Source organism: Oncorhynchus keta, chromosome 35, assembly GCF_023373465.1.
Source record: "Oncorhynchus keta strain PuntledgeMale-10-30-2019 chromosome 35, Oket_V2, whole genome shotgun sequence".
Lineage (NCBI taxonomy): Eukaryota > Metazoa > Chordata > Actinopteri > Salmoniformes > Salmonidae > Oncorhynchus > Oncorhynchus keta.
The window spans coordinates 70,310,399-70,331,769 of NC_068455.1; the positions used below are offsets into that span (position 1 = coordinate 70,310,399).

The window sequence follows — 21,371 nt, forward strand, 5'->3', positions numbered from 1 at the left end:
GCTGGTGTGCTGATACAGTTACAAAGTGGCGGTGGGTTTGGCAGCATTTTATCAACTAGTCTTTGAGATATTAGGCACACACACACACACACACACACACACACACAGCAGAGTTTACACAGTACTTACACAAGTCTCTCTCCCTGGCTCTTTTAAAATAAACAGGTTATAAACACACACACACACACACACACACACATGCACGCACGCACGCCCACACACACACACACACACACACGCACAGTGTGCAGGTGATTTACAGTAGGATATGGGCTTCTATCATCCATTTTCTTCTATAATGGGCTTCGATCTACAAGGAAGCTAGCTAGTCAGCTAGCAAATGAGAAACGGATTGCAGTGACAAGTGTTGACAGCTGTATGAGTTCACCATAAGCTGCAACCTTTTGTAATTTTAATATGGTTTATGTTGTCATTTTATATTTGCTGGCTTCCCACAATAGCTGCATTTGCAGAGCTAGCGAGCAACAATTCCGTTTCTGTGGTATTTGCTATAATCTTTGCTATCGTCAGTTTACTCGACACACAGGTGCTTCAAAGTCCCACAGCGACAATTTAGCTTTTGCAACAAGACCATTAAAGATATTTAAGACAATGGCAGAAGAGAATGTAGTTATTTTCAGTTTAGAGTTCAGTTTATTGCTAACCTTATCATAGGGACATTAAAAGCATTACAGCTGCATGCTGATTTTGGAATAAACTGACGATAGCAAATATTCCATCTTTGACGACGCCACATAAATGGAATAGGTACAAGCTAGTTTGCTAGCTAATGTTTGCTTTAGTTTGCTCGCTAGCTCTGCAAATTCAGCTATTCTGTGTGTGAATCCTGCCAACATAAAACAAAATCGCTATGGTGCTACTGACTGGATTAACCTCACGTTTGTTACGTGCATTGAGTGCCTTTCAGACGGTAGACACGAACCCTCTGTTACCTTGCCAGTTAAGGAACAGTGTGTTCAAATCAAATCAAATCAAAGTTTATTTGTCACGTGCGCCGAATACAACAGGTGTAGGTAGACCTTACAGTGAAATGTTTACTTACAGGCTCTAACCAATAGTGCAAAAAAGGTATTGGGTGAACAATAGGTAAGTAAAGAAATAAAACAACAGTAAAAAGACAGGCTATAACAGTAGCGAGGCTATAAAAGTAGCGAGGCTACATACAGACACCGGTTAGTCAGGCTGATTGAGGTAGTATTTACATGTAGATATGGTTAAAGTTTTTTATTTTACCTTTATTTAACTAGGCAAGTCAGTTAAGAATGAATTCTTATTTTCAATGATGGCCGAGGAACAGTGGGTTAACTGCCTGTTCAGGGGCAGAACAACAGATTTGTACCTTGTCAGCTCGGGGGTGTAATTTTGCAAACTTCTGGTTACTAGTCCAACGCTCTAACCACTAGGCTACCCTGCCGCATAGACAATGAAGAGAGAGTAGCAATAACGTAAAAGAGGGGTTGGCAGGTGGTGAGTGGCGGGACACAATGCAGATAGTCCGGTTAGCCAATGTGCAGGAGCACTGAGCACTGTTGAGCACTGTTACATCAAATCATTTGTTATGGGTGTAAGATGGCACAGTGATGCCATCTGTTGGTAAATGTTCATTACTGCAACTCATGTGTTTTACCGGTGTGCTTGAGATACCAGGATGTATTGTGATGTAGTAAACAAGACCGGTTACTTGCATCAATGCCTCTGTCTCGTCATTTAACATTCAAACACCATTGGATCAAACCCTTATGAGGCAAAGGATGGGGGGTCGCAATCTTTTGAAACTTAAAAACGCGCTATTAAGTTAAGATGCAGCACTCCATCACTCTCCTTCTTGGTAAAATAGCACTTACACAGCCTGGAGGTGTGTTGGGTCATCGTCCTGTTGAAAAACAAAATGATAGTCCCACTAAGCCCAAACCAGATGGGACGGTGTCTACCTGCAGTATGCTGTGGTAGCCATGCAGGTTAAGTGTGCCTTGAATACTAAATAAATCACAAACAGTGTCACCAGCAAAGCACCCTCACACCATAACACCTCCTCCACCTTACGTTACGGTGGGGAATACACATGCGGAGATCATCTGTTCACAAACACCGCATCTCACAAAAACATGGCGGGTTGGAACCAAAAATCTCCAATTTGGTCTCCAGACCTAATGTCCATTGCACATGTTTCTTGGTCCAAGCAAGTCACTTCTTCTTATTGGTGTCCTTTAGTAGTGGTTTCTTTGCAGCAATTCGACCATGAAGGCCCGATACACACTGTCTCCTCTGAACAGTTGATGTTGAGATGTGTCTGTTACTTGAACTCTGTAAAGCATTTGGGCTACAATTTCTGAGGCTGGTAATTCCAATGAACTCATCCTCTACAGCAGAGGTAACTCTGGATCTTCCATTCCTGTGGTGGTCCTCATGAGAGCCAGTTTCATCATAGCGCTTGATGTGTTTTGTGACTGCACTTGAAGAAACTTTCAGTTATTGACTGACCTTCATATCTCAAATTATTGATGGACTGTCGTTTCTCAATGCTTATTTGAGCTGTTCTTGCCATAATATGGACTTGGTCTTTCACTAAATAGGGCTATCTGCTGTATACCCCCCCTCCCCTCACACACACGCACACACACACACACACACACAAACACACACACACCTTGTCACAACACAACTGATTGGATCAAACGCATTAAGAAGGAAAGAAATTCTGCAAATTTACTTTTAAGAAGGCACACCTATGTGTTATTTTATAGTTTTGATGATTTCACTATTATTCTACAATGTAGAAAATAGTCCAAATAAAGGAGAACCATTGAATGAGTAGGTGAATGAGTAGGTGTAGGTTATTAATACACCCAGTCACAACAAAGAAACAGGTGTCCTTCCAAAATCATTAGCCAGAAAGGAAGAAAAGTGCTCATGGATTTCACCATGAGGCCAATGGTGACTTTGAAACAGTTACAGAGTTTAATGCCTGTGATAGGAGGAAACTGAGGATGGATCAACAACATTGTAGTTACTCCAAAATATTAACCTAAATGACGGAGTGAAAAGAATAACAAAAGCATTACATTATACGTCTGTTTGTTTGGTTACTACGGTAGCAGGTGTGTTATAGTTATATCATAGCACAGCATATTTATACTGTATTCCGTTACTTTGTGTTCCTCGTGTAAAGAAGCAGCTGAGGGAAAAGGGGATGTCTGATGATGTCAAACTGAGATGGAAGGAGCAGCCTGAAGAAAAGAGGGATTCCAAAAAGAAGAAAATGAAGGAGAGAAAATCAGTTTTGACAAAGATAGAACTCTAAACTTGGAGAATTATGTTTCTTGATTTCTGGAAAGCTTTCCTATATATTATTTGATCTAATTTTCAGTTTTTTAATGGTTAAGGATTGGGGGAGGGGAAGCTGATCCTAGATCTGTACCTAGGGAAACTTCACTCTAGAGAACATTGGAAACACAGGTTTTTCAGTCATCATTCAACACCCCATGTTGGCAGCCTAATGTTTATTCTATAGGCTTTAGCTCAGTCACCTGGCAAACACAGATGACCTAGGTTCAAACCAATGTTTTCACCTTGGTAGGCTTCTTCATCACTGGCCACTAATATTTGCCAGGCTAATGGAGGGAGTGCCTATTACCATGGTGAGCAAGGCTAATTTATTAGCATGGTGAGCGAGGCTAATCTATTAGCATGGTGAGCTAGGCTATTCTAATTACCATGGTGAGCAAGGTTAGCCTAATATTATGGTGAGTGAGATTAGCCTATTATTATGTTGAGGCAGGTCAATAGGAGTCTTTGATGGATAATTTGGAGTTAAGGTGGGTTAGGATTAGAAGCCCCAGAAGGTTGTACAATGTGGAGGCCAAGGCTCATATCTATTATTAAATTCATCTAAAACATAAGAACATCGGGTTTTTGACTGCACTGGACCTTTAAAGGGCAACTCCTACCCAGAACAATGAGGGCAGAGGTGGGTTGAGTTAAGAGGGTGACAGCCGGTTCCCTGATTGGATGATTATGAAAGTGTTTGGAAACTGGAAAGTTCCGACAACAACCCCACCTGCAGGAAATCTGATGCAACTCCACTGCCACTTGACCTACAACAACTATAGTTTACATACCTATTATGTTGGGAATAAAAATGTATATATACATATATATATATATATATATATATATATATATATATATATATATATATATATATATATATATATATATATATATATATATATATGAATGTACAAGTGTAATATGTGTAATGTATATGTAGTTATCTACATAACCTGATGTTGTGAGGTTCCTATCGATATGATTGAAATATATGTATGTATGTTACATCTTTTGAAAATAAAGCTTTTTTGTGCTAAATGCTTGCATGTTTGACCTGTGATTTAATATATATATTTAAAATTAAATATGAACAAGGCATGCAGTATTTGGTATGTTTGGTTTGTGTGGTTCTACAAGTATTAAGATGTGATGTCACAGTGAAAAAAACTTTCTGGCGTGAATAGGGTTAAAAAGCAGGGTGGAAGACACAACCTAGTATCTATACTATATATCTATTCACTGCAGAATAGGGTGGGGCTAGGCTTTACCTCAGCATTAGCGCTTCAATGCATTTTGCATACTTGAGCTGATTCCTGCAGTAACCTCAGAGAACATTTTCACATTTACTCAATTAGGGAAACAAATGTGTTTGCGAGACAAAGTGATTTGTTTGAGCAGTGCAAGATGACCAGATTTGTTGCCATGGAAACCGGGGCAATTTGTTTGGACGGGAGGGGAGCGAGGTTGATGTAGGTGTGTCAAATGTAGGGGTGTCAAACTCAATTTCTGGAGGGCCTTGTCTGCTGGTTTTGTTATTTCCTTTCAATTCCAAGTGAGGGGAGTTCCAAACTTATCAATGACCTTAATTGACCAATCAAATACAAGGGAAGACCAAAAACCTACAAACACTCAGGCTTCCAGTAATATAGTTTGACACACAACCTGTTCTAGACAAATCAAATCAAATGTATTTATATAGCCCTTCGTACATCAGCTGATATCTCAAAGTGCTGTACGGAAACCCAGCCTAAAACCCCAAACAGCAAGCAATGCAGGTGTTGAAGCATGTTAGAAAGGCCAAAACCTAGGAAGAAACCTAGAGAGGAACCAGGTTATGAGGGGTGGCCAGGCCTCTTCTGGCTGTGCCGGGTGGAGATTATAACAGAACATGGCCAAGATGTTAAAATGTTGATAAATTACCAGCATGGTCAAATAATAGGTCTGGGACAGGTAGCACGTTCGGTGAACAGGTCAGGATTCCATAGCCGCAGGCAGAACAGTTGAAACTGGAGCAGCAGCACGGCCAGGTGGACTGGGGTCAGCAAGGAGTCATCATGCCAGGTAGTCCTGAGGCATGGTCCTAGGGCTCAGGTCCTCAGAGAGAGAGAAAGAAAGAGAGAATTAGAGTGAGCATACTTAAATTCACACAGGACACCGGATAAGACAGGAGAAGTACTCCAGTTATAACAAACTGACCCTAGCCCCCCGACACAAACTACTGCAGCATAAATACTGGAGGCTGAGACAGGAGTGATCAGGAGACACTGTGGCCCCATCCGATGATACCCCCGGACAGGGCCAAACAGGAAGGATATAACCCCACCCACTTTGCCAAAGCACAGCCCCCAGACCACTAGAGGGATACCTTCAACCAGCAACTTGCCATCCTGAGACAAGGCCAAGTATAGCCCATAAAGATCTCCGCCACGGCACAACCCAAGGTGGGGTGCCAACCCAGAAAGGAAGATCACATCAGTGACTCAAACCACTCAAGTGACGCACCCCTCCTAGGGACGGCATGAAAGAGCACCAGTAAGCCAGTGACTCAGTCCCTGTAATAGGGTTAGAGGCAGAGAATCCCAGTGGAAAGAGGAGAACCGGCCAGGCAGAGACAGCAAGGGCTGTTCGTTGCTCCAGAGCCTATCCGTTCACCTTCACACTCCTGGGCCAGACTACACTCAATCATATGACCCACTGAAGAGATGAGTCTTCAGTAAAGACTTAAAGGTTGAGACAGAGTTTGCGTCTCTCACATAAAAATGGAGCTCTATAGGAGAAAGCCCTGCCTCTAGCTGTTTGCTTAGAAATTCTAGGGACAATTAGGAGGCCTGTGTCTTGTGACCGTAGACCATTGGAATGGTGCATCATGCATTTATTTATTTATTATTATTTTTTTTTTACCTTTATTTAACCAGGCAAGTCCGTTAAGAACATATTCTTATTTTCAATGACAGCCTGGGAACACTGCCTGTTCAGGAGCAGAACAACAGATTTGTACCTTGTCAGCTCGGGGGTTTGAACTCACAACCTTCCAGTTACTAGTCCAACGCTCTAACCACTAGGCTACGCTGCCACCCCATGTAGGATACCTCTATGATAGATGCATAAATATCACAATGTATTTGTAGAAGACCATAATATTCCAATATACTGGTAGAAGACCATAATATTACAATATCAGTGACAATATGAACTCAAACCCTGTGTTTTAACATAATAGGATTGATTATGATGTTCATTGAGAAGATTTCAGTAACCAACCTCTTCCACATGGATACAGTAGAAAGGGAGGCAAGTGGAATTTATAAAGGCCCAATACAGGCAGTACCTCAATCAATAAAAAAACACTATTTTCTGGTGCTCCCAAGTGTCATGTGGTGCTCCTAACTTTATAAAGTTGGGAGCACCATTGCTACCAATGGCATGTTTTAATTTAAAGCCCTGGCTGCGATATAATAGCATCCTATTCAAGGGGTGTACTTACTGTATTAAGCTGCCTTGTGCTACAGAAAGAGGAGACAGGCTATTGCCAAATAGGCCATTCTGGCTTGGACAATAATTACTTACAGTACTTTCTTATAGGCTTTAGCTCAGACAGTTAAAGACCGTTTCATGCTTCCCAGTCAAAATAGTTTGAGCGTATGTTACTATGACATTTTGTGACATTTTAGTTAATTTTGGTGTTCAGCAGGATATTTTCCAGCTGTTCCCTCACACACATTATTTTGTTGAGGTAAGTCCAAGTTCGGTAGCTGAAGTCTACGCCCCTATGTCAGTGATTGGTAAACCTTACTACTCCTAGTAGGAGTGGGAACTATGGACGGAAATCTTCAATTAAGTTTTGTAATTCAATGAGAGACAACTAGTTTTATGCATGTTATTTCCCTTCAGAAATACTGCACCAAACATCTTACAGTAGTTAGATGTAAAATGGTGCGACCTCTTCAGCAAAAACATCAAATTAATTACAGATTTCTTGATTTATCTTAGATTATTTCAGACTATTTGAAAAAGGGAATACAGGCTATGTTGTTGCTATGGCGTCTCAAAGGGATAAACAGTAATATTTTAAGGGGGAATGTGAGACACAGACATTCACTTCACTTTGCTGAGTTCTGCTCGGAGGAAACCGAACCTTGTATGCGGGCGCCTTAACATAGTCAACTGGTGAACACAGGTGACCAGGGTTCAACTCCAGTTGATAATATCAATTGTTGGTAAGTGATATTTGCTAAGCTAATGGAGTGAGTGCTTATTACCATGGTGAGTGAGGCTAGCCTAAGACGAGGGAAATGACCTGTCATTAGAAGTGATTGATGGCCGCTTGGAGCAAGGAAGTTGACAGAAGGAATGAGCACGGCCCTAACTGATGCGTGACCAAATTCAAATTCCCGAATGGCTGAGGCATACTTTTTTGAGAATCAGAGCTCAATGTTACCTTCGCCCACGTGACCATGGCTTTCCCCTTAGGGAAGTGTTTCCTAATCCTGGTCCTGGGGACACAAAGAGATGCACATTTATGCACATTTAAACATAAAATGTCAAATGTTGTCTCAAGTTTTATGAGCTGAAATAAAAGATCCCAGAAAATGTCCAGACTCACGAAAAACGCATTTCTCTCATATTTTGTGAACACATTTATTTGCATCCCTGTTAGTGAGCATTACTCTTTTGCCAAGATAATATCATGATGCTGATTAAACAGCATGATCATTACACTGGTGCACCTTGTACTAGGGACAATAAAAGGGCGCTCTAAAATGTGCAGTTTTGTCACACAATACAATGCCACAGATGCCTTTAAATAGCTTGGAAAATTCCAGAAAATGATGTCATGGCTTTAGAAGCTTCTGTTAGACTAATTGACATAGTTTGAGTCAATTGGAGGTGTACCTGTGGATGTATTTCAAGGCCTACCTTCAAACTGAGTGCCTCTTTGCTTGGCATCATGAGAAATCAAATTAAATCAGCCAAGGCCTCATACATTTTTTTGTAGACCTCCACAAGCCTGGTTCATCCTTGGGAGCACGTTCATCTGTACAAACAATGGTACGCAAGTATAAACACCATTGGACCACGCAGCCGTCATACCGCTCAGGAAGGAGACGCGTTCTGTCTCCTAGAGATGAACGTACTTTGGTGTGAAAAGTGCAAATCAATCCCAGAACAACAGCAAAGGACCTTGTGAAGATGCTGGAGGAAACAGGTACAAAAGTATCTACAAGTCCTATATCGACATAACCTGAAAGGCCGCTCACCAAGGAAGAAGCCACTGTTCCAAAACCACCATAAAAATGCCAGACTACGGTTTGTATCTGCTCATGTGGACAAAGATCGTACTTTTTGGAGAAATGTCCTCTGGTCTGATGAAACAAAAATAGAACTGTTTGTCCATAATGAACATCGTTAGGTAGGAATCATGAGGTAGGAAAATTATGTGGATATATTGAAGCAACATCTCAAGATATTAGTTAAGTTAAAGCTTGGTCGCAAATGGGGCTTCCAAATGGACAATGACCCCAAGCAAACTTCCAAAGTTGTGGCAAAATGGCTTAAGGACAACAAAGTCAAGGTATTGGAGGGGCCATCACAAAGCCCTGACCTCAATCCTATAGAATTGTTTTGGGCAGATCTGAAAAAGCTTGTGCGAGCAAGGAGGCCTACAAACCTGACTCAGTTACACCAGCTCTGTCTGGAGGAATGGGCCAAAATTCACCCAACTTTTTGTGTGAAGTTTGTGGAAGGCTACCCAAATTGTTTGACCCAAGTTAAACAATTTAGCCTGTCTGGCACCAGTGGGACGGTAGCGTCCCACCTCGACAACAGCAAGTGAAATTGCTGGGTGCCAAATTCAAAACAAACAGAAATCCCATAATTAAAATTTCTCAAACATACAAGTATTATATACCATTTTAAAGATGAACTTCTTGTAAATCCAACCACAGTGTCTGATTTCAAAAAGGCTTTATGGCAAAAGCACACCACGCAATTATGTTAGGTCAGCGCTTAGTCACTTAAAACCATACAGCCATTTTCCAGCCAAGGATAGGGCTCGCAAATGTTAGAAATCACGCTTAAATGAATCACTAACTTTTGATGATCTTCATCAGATGGCACTCCCAGGACTCAATTTTAGTCAATAAATGTATGTTTTGTTCAATAGTGTCCCTCTTTATGTCCAAAAACCTCTGTTTTGTTGGTGCGTTTAGTTCAGTAATCCAAAGGCACAATGCACACTCTCAACATTCAGATGAAAAGTTTAAAAAAGTACAATAAAAGTTTGATGAAACATGTCAAACGATGAAAACATGTCAAACGATAAAATCAATCCTCAGGTTGTTTTTGTCATAAATAATCAATTATATTTCAACAGGACAAAAGCTTCGTCAATAGAAAAGGAGAAAGAAGAAAGGGGCGCCCCCGATCACACGCTTGGCTCATGTCTGGAAATTTCCACTGTCCCCTCATTGAAAGTGCTGTAAATCCATCATTTTTCAGAGTAAAAGCCTGAAACAATGCCTAAAGACTGGTCACATGTAGAGGAAGCCATAGAGATTGTGAACTGGGTCTTTGTATGGTGGATAGGCAGTCTTTCAAAATAATAGTACTTCATGGATGGATTTTCCTCAGGTTTTCTACTGCCATATCAGTTATGTTATACTCACAGACATTATTTTAACAGTTTTGGAAACATTAGAGTGTTTTCTATCCTATTAAATTATAGCTTCTGGGCCTGAGTAGCAGGCAGTTTAATTTTGGCACGCTTTTCATCCAAAATTCCGAATGCTGCCCCCTACCCTAGTGAAGTTAAAGGCAATGCTACCAAATACTAGTTCAGTGTATGTAAACTTCTGACCCACTGGGAATGTGATGAAAGAAATAAAAGCTGAAATTAATCATTCTCTCTACTATTATTCTGACATTTCAGATTCTTAAAATAAAGTAGTGATCCTAACAGACCTAAGACAGGGAATTTTTACTAGGATTAAATGTCAGGAATTGTGAAAAACTGAGTTTAAACTAATTTGACTAAGGTGTTTGTAAACTTCCCACTTCAACTGTACACATATTTTTTTTCTACGAGTTCATCTGACTCTGGGGAAGAAGATCAAGGTCCTCATTGCCAAAATCCCAAACTATTCCTTTAAGCCTTAACATTAACCAACGCCTTAACCCTAATGTTAACCCTAAGCTTTACCAAAGCCTTAACCCTAATGTTAAGCCAAACCTTAACCAAAGCCTTAACACTAATGTTAACCCTAACCTTAACCAAAGCCCGGCTTGGAGTCATGGCAGCAGTGGCCATATTGTTTGACCTGTGGAAGTGGAAAAATACTTTGCATCTGAGCCCTCTAAAGAGTTCTGCATAGACGAGAGGCAACCATTAAGAGAGACGACACCAGACAAAGCAGGAGACCTCAGTCCACAGAGCAGAGAACCAGACAAGAGCAGACCATAGACCTCAGTCCACAGACCAGAGAATGTGAGAGAGACCAGACAAGACCAACTAAACAGGTTCTTATATTTTAATTAGATTTTCTGAATCCAAACTGAATTATCAATCAAAATGTGGGAAATGTTTTCTTTGGTGCTTGAGATTGATATTTAACTTTAACCTTGAACATGTCGTTTTTGGGGGGTGCTAATTGATTTCTATGCTTAAAAATGGCCCATTTGTATTACTAGTTAATAACAATTTTGAAAAAAATTACATGTTGAGGAGTGAGGACAGTGTTAGAAGCAAATGTACAATTAAAGTGCAATATTTTCGTGTTGCAGAAAGGCAAACACTTGTATGTGTGTCATTATAATCTAACAGCGTGATTTAATTTGAATATTTTAATCAACAACATGCGATTGATTGCAGTGATTATTAAGGTACTATGGCTCCTGCTGACATATTAAAACCTGTCCATATGACAACCAATGTCTTAAGATAGAATTTGATAAAGATATTTTCAATATTTTAATGTCCTTACCTTGTCAATGGATTGCTTCAAGGGAAACCAATATGTCAATTTGTAAATTGAGTCAACTATCCCTTCAGCCCCTGCTAGCAATTCTCTTTAATTTAACAATCCCTTTTATATTCCCTTAGTGGAAACACTGTCAGTCAGACGATGGGGTGGAGAACCCTTCTCTTACTAACAGGTCAGTACAGTAAATTAATAGTGTGTGTGTGAGAGTGTGTGTGCGTGAAAGTGAGAGTGTGTGTGTGCGTGAAAGTGAGTGTGTGTGTGTTTGTGTGTGTGTGTGTGCGCGCCTGCGTGTGTGAATCAGTGAGTTCGCGAGTAAGCATGTGAGTGGAGAAAGGCTGGTATTCCACAGTGCCCCAGTATAGCTAACAACACAGAAATATACATTGCTTTCGGAAAGTATTCCAACCCCTTGACTTTTTCCACATTTTGTTACGTTACAGCCTTATTCTCAAATGTGATATTTCCATTTTTGATATGTAATAAATTAGCAAAAAATATATAATAAACATGTTTTTGCTTTGTCATTATAAGGTATTGTGTGTAGATTGATGAGGGGAAAAAAAACAAGTTCGGCCATTTTAGAATAAGGCTGTAATAAAACAAAATGTGGAAAAAGTCAAGGGGTCTGAATACTTTCCAATAGTACTGTATATTTCTGTGTTGTTATACTGGGGTACTGTGGAAGCGGTGTTTATTTTAGCTGCTACACTGAAAAGCTGAACTTTTCCTGGGTGAGCAGAGCAGGGCCACTTCATCAAGTGTTTGAAATTGTGAGTTGCGCCACAACATCTTGAAAATAGATCCACAGTGTAATTGTACGCTGAGCTGCACAAGCATCTCGTGAAGCTGTGTTGTTTACACCCTGGATTTATAGAAAACAAAAGGTTAAGCATCTGGTGTAGCAGGCCTGTGATAATGGAACAGATAATAATGCACTAAATGATAGTTTTGTTCACAGGGCTGTTTTTACCCTCTCCATGCCATCCTCAGTACCACTTTGTGAACATGAGCAAGAACTGGAATGAAGCACAGAGATACTGCAGAGATAAGTACACTGACCTGGCCACCATAGACAACATGGAGGATATGAACAAGCTGATCAACACTGTAGACAGTGGTTATAATGGATCAGCCTGGATAGGGTTGTATAATGGTGTTAACAGCTGGAGGTGGTCTCTAGAAGATATGGACTACTATGGTGAGGGAGAGGCTCAGTTTAGGAACTGGGACAGTTCAGATGGTAAATACATTGATCAGCACTGTGTAGCGACAGGAGAGTATGGGACCTGGTGGGATCTCATTTGCAACCAAAATCATTACTCGGTCTGCTACAACGGTGAGAACATGTTATTCTTTGGTGTATTTACAGCTCTATGTCTGTACAATTAGAACATTTTAAAATAGGAAATAACTATAACATTATCATAACTTAATGTTTGCAAACATATTTTAACCTGCATGTGCACTGACACTCTATAAAGTAATCGTGACACAAACATTACTGAAAACAAGTACAGTGCATTCAGAAAGTATTCAGAACCCTTGAATTTTTCACATTTTGTTACGTTACAGCATTATTCTAAAATGGATTCAAAAGTTATTTTCCTCATTAATCTACACACAATACCCCATAATGTCACGTTCTGACCTTTGTTTTGTCGTTATTTAGTATGGTCAGGGCGTGAGTTGGGGTGGGCAGTCTACGTTTGTTTTTCTATGATTTTGGGATTTCTATGTTTCGGCCTAGTATGGTTCTCAAACAGAGGCAGGTGTCATTAGTTGTCTCTGATTGAGAATCATACTTAGGTAGCCTGGGTTTCACTGTTTGTTTGTGGGTGTTTGTTTCCGTGTCTGTGTTTATTCACCACACAGTACTGTTTTCGGTTTCGGTTATTCACGTTACGTTTATTGTTTTTGTATTTTAGTGTTCAGTTTGTCTTTATTAAAATGAACATCATGAACACTTACCATGCCGCATCTTGTTCCGATCCATACTACACCTCCTCTTCAGATGAAGAGGAGGAAAACCATTACACATAATGACAATGCAAAAACATGTTTTTTTAAGTGTTTTGCTAATTTATTACATATAAAAAACTGAAATATCACATTTCTGAAAGTATTCAGACCCTTTACTCAGTACTTTGTTGTACCACCTTTGGCAGCGATTACAGCCTTGAGTCTTCTTGGGTGTGACGCTACAAGCATTGAACACCTGTATTTGGGGAGTTTCTCCAGTTCTTCTCTGCAGATCCACTCAAGCTCTGTCAGGTTGGATGGGGAGCGTCGCTGCACAGCTATTTTCAGGTCTCTACAGAGATGTTCAAGTCCGGGCTCTGGCTGGGTCACTCAAGGACATTCAGAGACTTGTCCCTAAGCCACTGCATTGTCTTGCCTGTGTGCTTAAGATTGTTGTCCTGTTGGTCCGTCGCCCCAGTCTGAGGTCCTTAGTGCTCTGGAGCAGGTTTTCACCAAGGATCTCTCTGTCCTTTGCTCCGTCATCTTACCTCAGTGCTGACTAGTCTCTCAGTCCCTGCTGACGAAAAACATTCCCACAGGATGATGCTGCCACCACCATGTTTCACCGTAGGGATGGTGCCAGGTTTCCTCCAGACGTGAGGCTTGGCATTCAGGCCAAAAAGTTTTATCTTGGTTTCATCAGACTAGAGAATCTTGCTTCTCATGGTCTGAGAGTCCTTTAGGTACCTTTTTGGCAAACTCCAAGCAGGCTGTCATGTGCCTTTAACTTAGGAGTGGCTTCTGTCTGGCCGCTCTACCATAATGTCCTGATTTCGAGTCTCATATCAAAAGGTCTGAATACTTATGTAAATATAAATATATAGTTTTTTATTTTTAATACATTTGCAAAAATTCTAAAAATATGTTTTAACTTTGTCATTATGGGGTATTATGTGTAGATTGATGAGGACAAAAAATAATTGTATCCATTTTAGAATAAGGCTTTAACGTAACAAAATGTATAAACTGTATACAGTGCCTTCAGAAAGTATTCAGACCCCTTGACTTATTATTCTACATTTTATTGTGTTACAGGCTGAACTCAAAATGGATTTAATGACAAAGTAAAAAAAAAAAAAAGAATTGTTTAGCAAATTAATTGAAAATGAAAAACAAAAATATCTCATTTACGTAAGTATTCACACCCCTCAGTCAATACATATTAGAATCACCTTTGGCAGCGATAACAGCTTTGAGTCCTTTTGGATATTTTTTTATATTTAAAAAATACGATTATTTAACCTTTATTTAACTCGGAGAGTCAGTTAAGAACAAATTCTTATTTACAATGACGGCCTACCCCAGCCAAACCCGGATGACGCTGGGCTAATTGTGTGCCGCCCTACGGGACTGCCAATCACAGCCAGATGTGATGCAGTCTTGATTCAATCCTGGGACTGCAGTGACACCTCTTGCATTGAGATGCAGGGCCTTAGACCGCTGCGCCACTCAGGGGCAAGTCTCTAAGATCTTTGCAAATCTGGATTGTACAATATTTGCAGATGAGTCTTTCAAAAAATTCTTTAAGCTCTGTCAAGACGAGTCTTGATCATTGCTAGACAACAATTTTCAAGCCTTACCATAGATTTTCTATCTGATTGAAGTGCAAACTGTAACTAGGCCACTCAGGAACATTCCATGTTGTCTTGGTAAGCTACTCCAGTGTATATTTGGCCATGTTTTTTAGGTTATTGTCCTGCTGAAAGGTGAATTTGTCTCCCAGTTTCTGTTGGAAAGCAGGTTGAACCAGGTTTTCTTCTAGGATTTGCCTGTGCTTAGCTCTATTCCGTTTCTTTTTAGCCCCAAAAAACTCTTTACTCCTTGCCGATGACGGGCTCACCCATAACAAGATGCAGCCACCACCATGACTGAAATATGAAGATTGGATCTCAGTGATGTGTTGTGTTGGATTTGACCCAAACATAACACTTTGTTTTGTATTAAGGACATAAAGTGAATTTGTATCCCATATTTTTTACAGTTTTAATTTAGTGCCTTATTGCAAACAGGATGCATGTTTAGGAATATTTTTTATTCTGTACATGCTTTCTTCTTTTTACTCTGTCATTTAGGTCAGTATTGTGGAGTAACTACAATGTTGTTGATCCATCTTTTATTTTCTCCTATCACAGCAATTAAATTGAACCTTGGTTTAACTAGGCAAGTCAGTTAAGAACAAATTCTTATTTACAATGACGGCCTACACTGGCCAAACCTGGACAACACTGGGCCAATTGTGCACCGCCCTATGGGACTCCCAATCATGGCTGGTTGTGATACAGCCTGGATACGAACCAGGGTGTCTGTAGTGACACCTCTAGCACTGAGATGCAGTGCCTTAGAGTGCTGCACCACTCGGGAGCCCAAAATTTAACTCTGTAACTGTTTTAAAATCACCATTGGCCTCATGTTGAAATCCCTGAGTGCTTTCCTTCCTCTCAAGCAAATGAATTAGGAAGAATGTCTCTATCATTGTAGTGATTAGGTGTATTGATACCCTGGTCTTTGTGGTTAAACAATAATTTTTTTCTCTGCTCGACTGAGGGACTTTACAGATAATTGTATGTGTGGGGTACAGAGATGAGGTTGTCATTCAATATTCATTCATTCATTTATGTGAAACACTATTATTGCACACAGAGTGAGTCCATGCAACTTATTGACAGTTGTGGCTGCTTTGTGTGATGTATTGTTGTCTCTACCTTCTTGCCCTTGGTGCTGTTGTCTGTGCCCTATAATGTTTGTACCATGTTTTGTGCTGCTACCATGTTGTGTTTTTACCATGTTGTTGTTATGTTGTGTTGCTACCATGCTGTGTTGCTACCATGCTGTGTTGTCATGTGTTAATGCCTTGCTATGTAGTTGTCTTAGGTCTCTCTTTATGTAGTGTTGTGTTGTCTCTCTTGTATGATGTGTGTTTTGTCCTATATTTATATTGTATTTATAAAAAATAAAAAAATCCCAGTCCCCCGTCCCTGCAGGAGGCCTTTTGCCTTTTGGCAGGCCGTCATTGTAAATAAGAATGACTTGTTAACCACATTTTTAGTCCTTAACTTATTTAGGCTAAACATAACAGAGGTTGAATACTTTTAACTCAAGACATTTCAACTTTACATTTTTGATTCATTAGTAAACATTTTTAAAAACATAACTCCACTTTGGCATTATGGGGTATTGTGTGACAAAAATTCTCAACTGAATCCATTTTAAATTCACCCTGTAATGTAGTGTAGTATAGAAATCCCCATCACCTGGATGTCACCATTTAGTTTGGTGGAAATTATCCAACCATTATATCAAATCAAATTTTATTGGTAACATACACGTATTTAGCAGATGTTATTGCGGGTTTAGAGAAATGCTTACGTTTCTAGCACCGACAGTGCAGTAATGTCTAACTAGTAATAATAAACAATTACACAACATATACCCAATACACACAAATCTAAGTAAAGGAATGGCATAAAGAATATATAAATATATGTACGAGCAATGTCAGAGCGGCATAGACTAAGATACAGAAGAATAGAATACAGTATATACATATGAGATGAGTAATGCAAAATATGTAAACATTATTAAAGGGACTAGTGTTCCATTTATTAAAGTGGCCAGTGATTTCAAGTCTATGTATATGGGCAGCAGCCTCTAATGTGTTAGTGATGGCTATTTAACAGTCTGATGGCCTTGAGATAGAAGCTGTTTTTCAGTCTCTCGGTCCCAGATTTGATGCACCTGCACTGACCTCGCCTTCTGGAAGATAGCGGGGTGAACAGGCAGTGGCTAGGGAGTTTGTTGTCCTTGATGATCTTTTTGGCCTTCCTGTGAGATCTTGTACTGTAGGTGTCTTGGAGGGCAGACCGCACCATCCTCTGGAGAGCCCTGTAGTTGTGGGTGGTGCAGTTGCCGGTGGTGCAGTTGTCGTACCAGGCGGTGATACAGCCAGACAGGATGCTCTCAATTGTGCATCTGTAAAGGTTTTTGAGGGTTTTAGGTGCCAAGCCAAATTTCTCCAGCCTCCTGAGGTTGAAGAGGCACTGTTGCGCCTTCTTTACCACACTGTCTGTGTGGGTGGACTGTTTCAGTTTGTCAGTGATGTGTACTCTGAGGAACTTGAAGCTTTCCACCTTCTCCCCTGTGGTCCCGATGATAGGTGGGTGCTCCCTCTGCTGTTTGCTGAAGTCCACAATCACAACACTCCCAGAGCCCTCACCTCCTCCCTGTAGGCTCTCTCATCATTGTTGGTAATCAAGCCTACTACTGTAGTGTCGTCTGCAAACTTGATGATTGAGTTGGAGGCGTGCTTGGCCACACAGTCATGGGTGATCAAGGAGTACAGGAGGGAGCTGAGAACACACCCTTGTGGGGCCCCAGTGTTGAGGATCAGCGAAGTGGAGGTGTTGTTTCCCAAATTCACCACCGGGTGAGGTTCACACCCAGGGACTCGAGTTTAATGATGAGCTTGGAGGGTACTATGGTGTTGAATGCTGAGCTATAGTCAATGAACAGTGTTGTTTCTTTGGCTATGCCGGATTAAGTGATATGACATGCTATTCTATAAAATAATTTCTCCGTAATTAATGTTACCTGATTGAGCTAATCATGTAAATGTAATTAACTAGAGAGTCAGGCACCACTAAATAATATTAATAGAGCTGTTATCTTCCGTATCTTCCTCTTAAACACCAAGTAATATTTTACATCAATAGCAGTCAATATGAATCTTCATCTTAATTCAGTCTCATCTGAAAGTTGTAAATTCTTGGTTATCGGCACAAACCCTGGCTAACAATTTGAATCAGCCATACAAAATTGGGTTTAATAATTTATTTACTAAATACCTAACTACGTAATCACACAGAATTACACATACACATAATTAAATCATAACTTGATTACAAATTACGTCATAAAGGAAAACGTCCCTGGCGGGCGGAACAAATATGACAGCTTGTTACACAAAAGAAAAGGGGCTGGGTTTGAGTGAAAGAGCGGGAAGACTGAAGAACAAAGGGAAGAAGCTGTGCTATCGTAAATACAGTATCGTATGCATTCTAAATGGAAAGCCGTGTTGCCCAACCGAGTCCTTTGAAGAATGTCTCTGGTTGTCAATTGGATACGTTGTAGTAACGTCGTTGGGTGATAGACGGGATACTCTGTCTGTTCCTTCCTAACCCTCGTTGCATCTGCTGTTGCTAACTCAACGGCTAGGAGGTATCACTTCTGTACTGAATAAGAGTTCCAAGTTCGCAACCAAAGCTCTTGCTGATGTTGGCTTCATTCTGTAGTTATTATCTGAACCATTCTGACATAGGACCTTTGTACTCATGTCCTCGGAACAGGAGGTTATTTTGTCGTCAAGGGTATATATCTGAAGGGAGAGGAGGGCGTGTTTTAAAAGTTTTATAGCCCAGGTCCCTTCACAGGGGCGGGCCACTGATTGAGTAGAGCCCTATCTTATGAAAACCCAAATCTCACATTTTAGAAGCTAAAATCACATTTCATCCCATCACGAATAATTTCATATTCAAACATTTAAATTGAACAACAATTACATGTGATTCCGATAACTCTGATGTGTAGACTTTCCACTGTAGAGTTTGTGTCATATTATCATTGATGACAATGTCTCAGATGACAACCGAACTGACATCATATTCATTAAATACCACCGCATATGTTCCATTGGTCGGATTAACAGAATATAGTTCATTTTCCCCCACCTTCTGATGTTCCCAGAATCTCTATATTAACCAAGGGTTTTGCAAATGTAACCTCAGTAGGGTAGAGAGAGGAAAAAGGGGGGAAGAGGTATTTATGACTGTCATAAACCTACCCCCCAGGCCAACGTCATGACAACAGCATTCTTACATAGGTATTTGTCTTGTTGAGATGGGATAGGGCAGTGTGCAGTGCGATGGCGATTGCATCGTCTGTGTATCTATTGGAGCGGTAAGCAAATTGAAGTGGGTTTAGGGTGACAAGTAATGTAGAGGTGATATGATCCTTGACTAGTCTCTCAAAGCACTTCATGATGAGAGGTGAGTGCAATGGGGCGATAGTCATTTAGTTCAGTTACTTCTGCTTTCTTGGGTACAGGAACAATGGTGACCATCTAGAAGCATGTGGGGACAACAGCCTGGGATAGGGATTGATTAAATATGTCTGTAAACAATGCCAGGCCCATTGTGAGATTATAAATTATGTCACAATCAAAATGTTCAGGGCTATGTTAGTTACAGCAGGGGTAACATGATGCCTGATGTCTGATGTGCCTTCTAGCAAACTCTATGGTCAAGAAAAACAATAGGCAAGTTTGTGGGTGCCTCCCTGAAAACGAAATTCTCTTACTCACGTCGGGCACGGGGAAGAAGAGCCCACAGTTCTTGATAGCTGGCCACGTCGGTGGCACTGTGTTATCCTCAAAGAAGGCGAAGAATGCAATTATTAAGAGGCTAAGGAACAAGGAGCTAATATCTTGCAATCGATGTCCTAGCATAAAATTATTGAGTTAACCTTAACTCAGAGACCAAGCATATATGTACTATATGTATAGTGTAATTAACAACTATCAATAGGCCTACCAAGATACAGTCATTTAGTTAATCAAATAATTACTCTGTAAAACAAGGAATGCATTTACTCAATTCAACTAATAGAATGTATTAGTCACAAAATAAATAATACTCAACTCCAGTGTACATGAAATACATGATCCATTACAGAATAACTCAGAGTAAATGACTATCACCAATAGGCTAAGACTTAACGTGGTGACACGTGTCTTCAGTTCAGAATAATAATCTGTAAGAGAAAAACTGTGTGTGTGATACACACAGGAGTTTGGTAACGTTCTCAAAGTATGAACAAATGTGTTGTCCTTTTAATCAAATTCAAGTAGGAACGCAGCCCCAGCCTGAATGACTTAACGCTTCATGTTACTTTAAAAAAAGACACGAAAACAAACCCAGACTCTAATCAACTCCATTCAAATAATCTGTCCAGACAACAGAAATGTGGTTAATAACCAGTCAACCCACCCTACAGTTCTAATCCAGTCACTTTAAAAACACATCAATCAGAAAGCATACAATGCAATAAGACATGTCAAATTTCGGCAGCTCTTTATAAGCTCTTGAAAAAAAGTAAACACCACAATTTCATTCAAACAGTAACATTCATTTAGTCAATTGAAGTTTTTATCAGTCTTCACACCTCTCCTGGCGCCAGTGACCACAGGACGTCCGTGAGAACATCTCCTCCTGGAAACTGCCACAGCGAAGGTGTGCCTCTCGTATCTGACAAGCAGAGGTAACATAATGTAGGTCTGATATCTGATTGGAGGTTAACTTTACAGAAATGCTATTTATCAACAACTCAGGTTATGAATCCAAGCAACTCAGATGCTTATAAAAGGGTCTCGGATTCATTGTTCTATCACTTTTTTGTTCCTTAACTTCTCTAGTGACACACTCTCTCTCTCTCTCTCTCTTTATCTCTCCACCCATCTGACTTTTGGGGCATGGCCATTCAGGCTATGATTTCTCTCTCTCTCTGACAATTACGAAAATAATGCCTTGTAATGCTTGTTAATGGTTTGTTACTTAAGCTTTAAGTCTTGTATGTGAATCCATTCATTTTTACAAAGTGAATAAATACAATTGTATTTTGAATCCATTCTCAGATATTTGCCTATTACTGTAACTCAACCATAGTCTCTTGCATACTACTAACTATCTTTATGGAGTCAGATAAACATTTTAATAGGCTAATTGCTTAGTCTTATTATCAGTCACATTTGAGTTATTTATAATAACCTAAATTATAAATATTACTACCCACTACAGTAACACAACAAAATGTGGAAAAAGTCAAGGGGTATGAATACTTTCTGAAGTCTTGTATCCGCCTTACCCTCAGAGAAATAAGTAGTACTGCTAGGTTTTACACAGTCAAATGTGACAAATTGGTAAATTTCTTATGTAAAAAATATCTATAAATGATACTTACATTCAACGTTAA

General features: G+C 40.0%; 1 protein-coding gene across 2 annotated transcripts in view; it reads left to right on the forward strand.

Annotated features, from left to right (window-relative positions):
• The window catches only part of LOC118367991 (proteoglycan 3-like), a 150,989-nt gene that overhangs the window by 123,810 nt on the left and 5,808 nt on the right, over positions 1-21,371 (forward strand). The window contains exons 1-3 of one of the 2 annotated variants that reach the window (XM_035751696.1): positions 10,756-10,866; positions 11,450-11,502; positions 12,289-12,666. The exons of the other annotated variant lie outside the window; for it this stretch is intronic. Of the exons in view, the coding sequence (XP_035607589.1) occupies positions 11,472-11,502; positions 12,289-12,666 (409 nt within the window). The 5' untranslated portion in view covers positions 10,756-10,866; positions 11,450-11,471. Of the gene's footprint in view, positions 1-10,755; positions 10,867-11,449; positions 11,503-12,288; positions 12,667-21,371 lie in introns of those variants that run through there. 2 annotated transcript variants of the gene reach the window in all.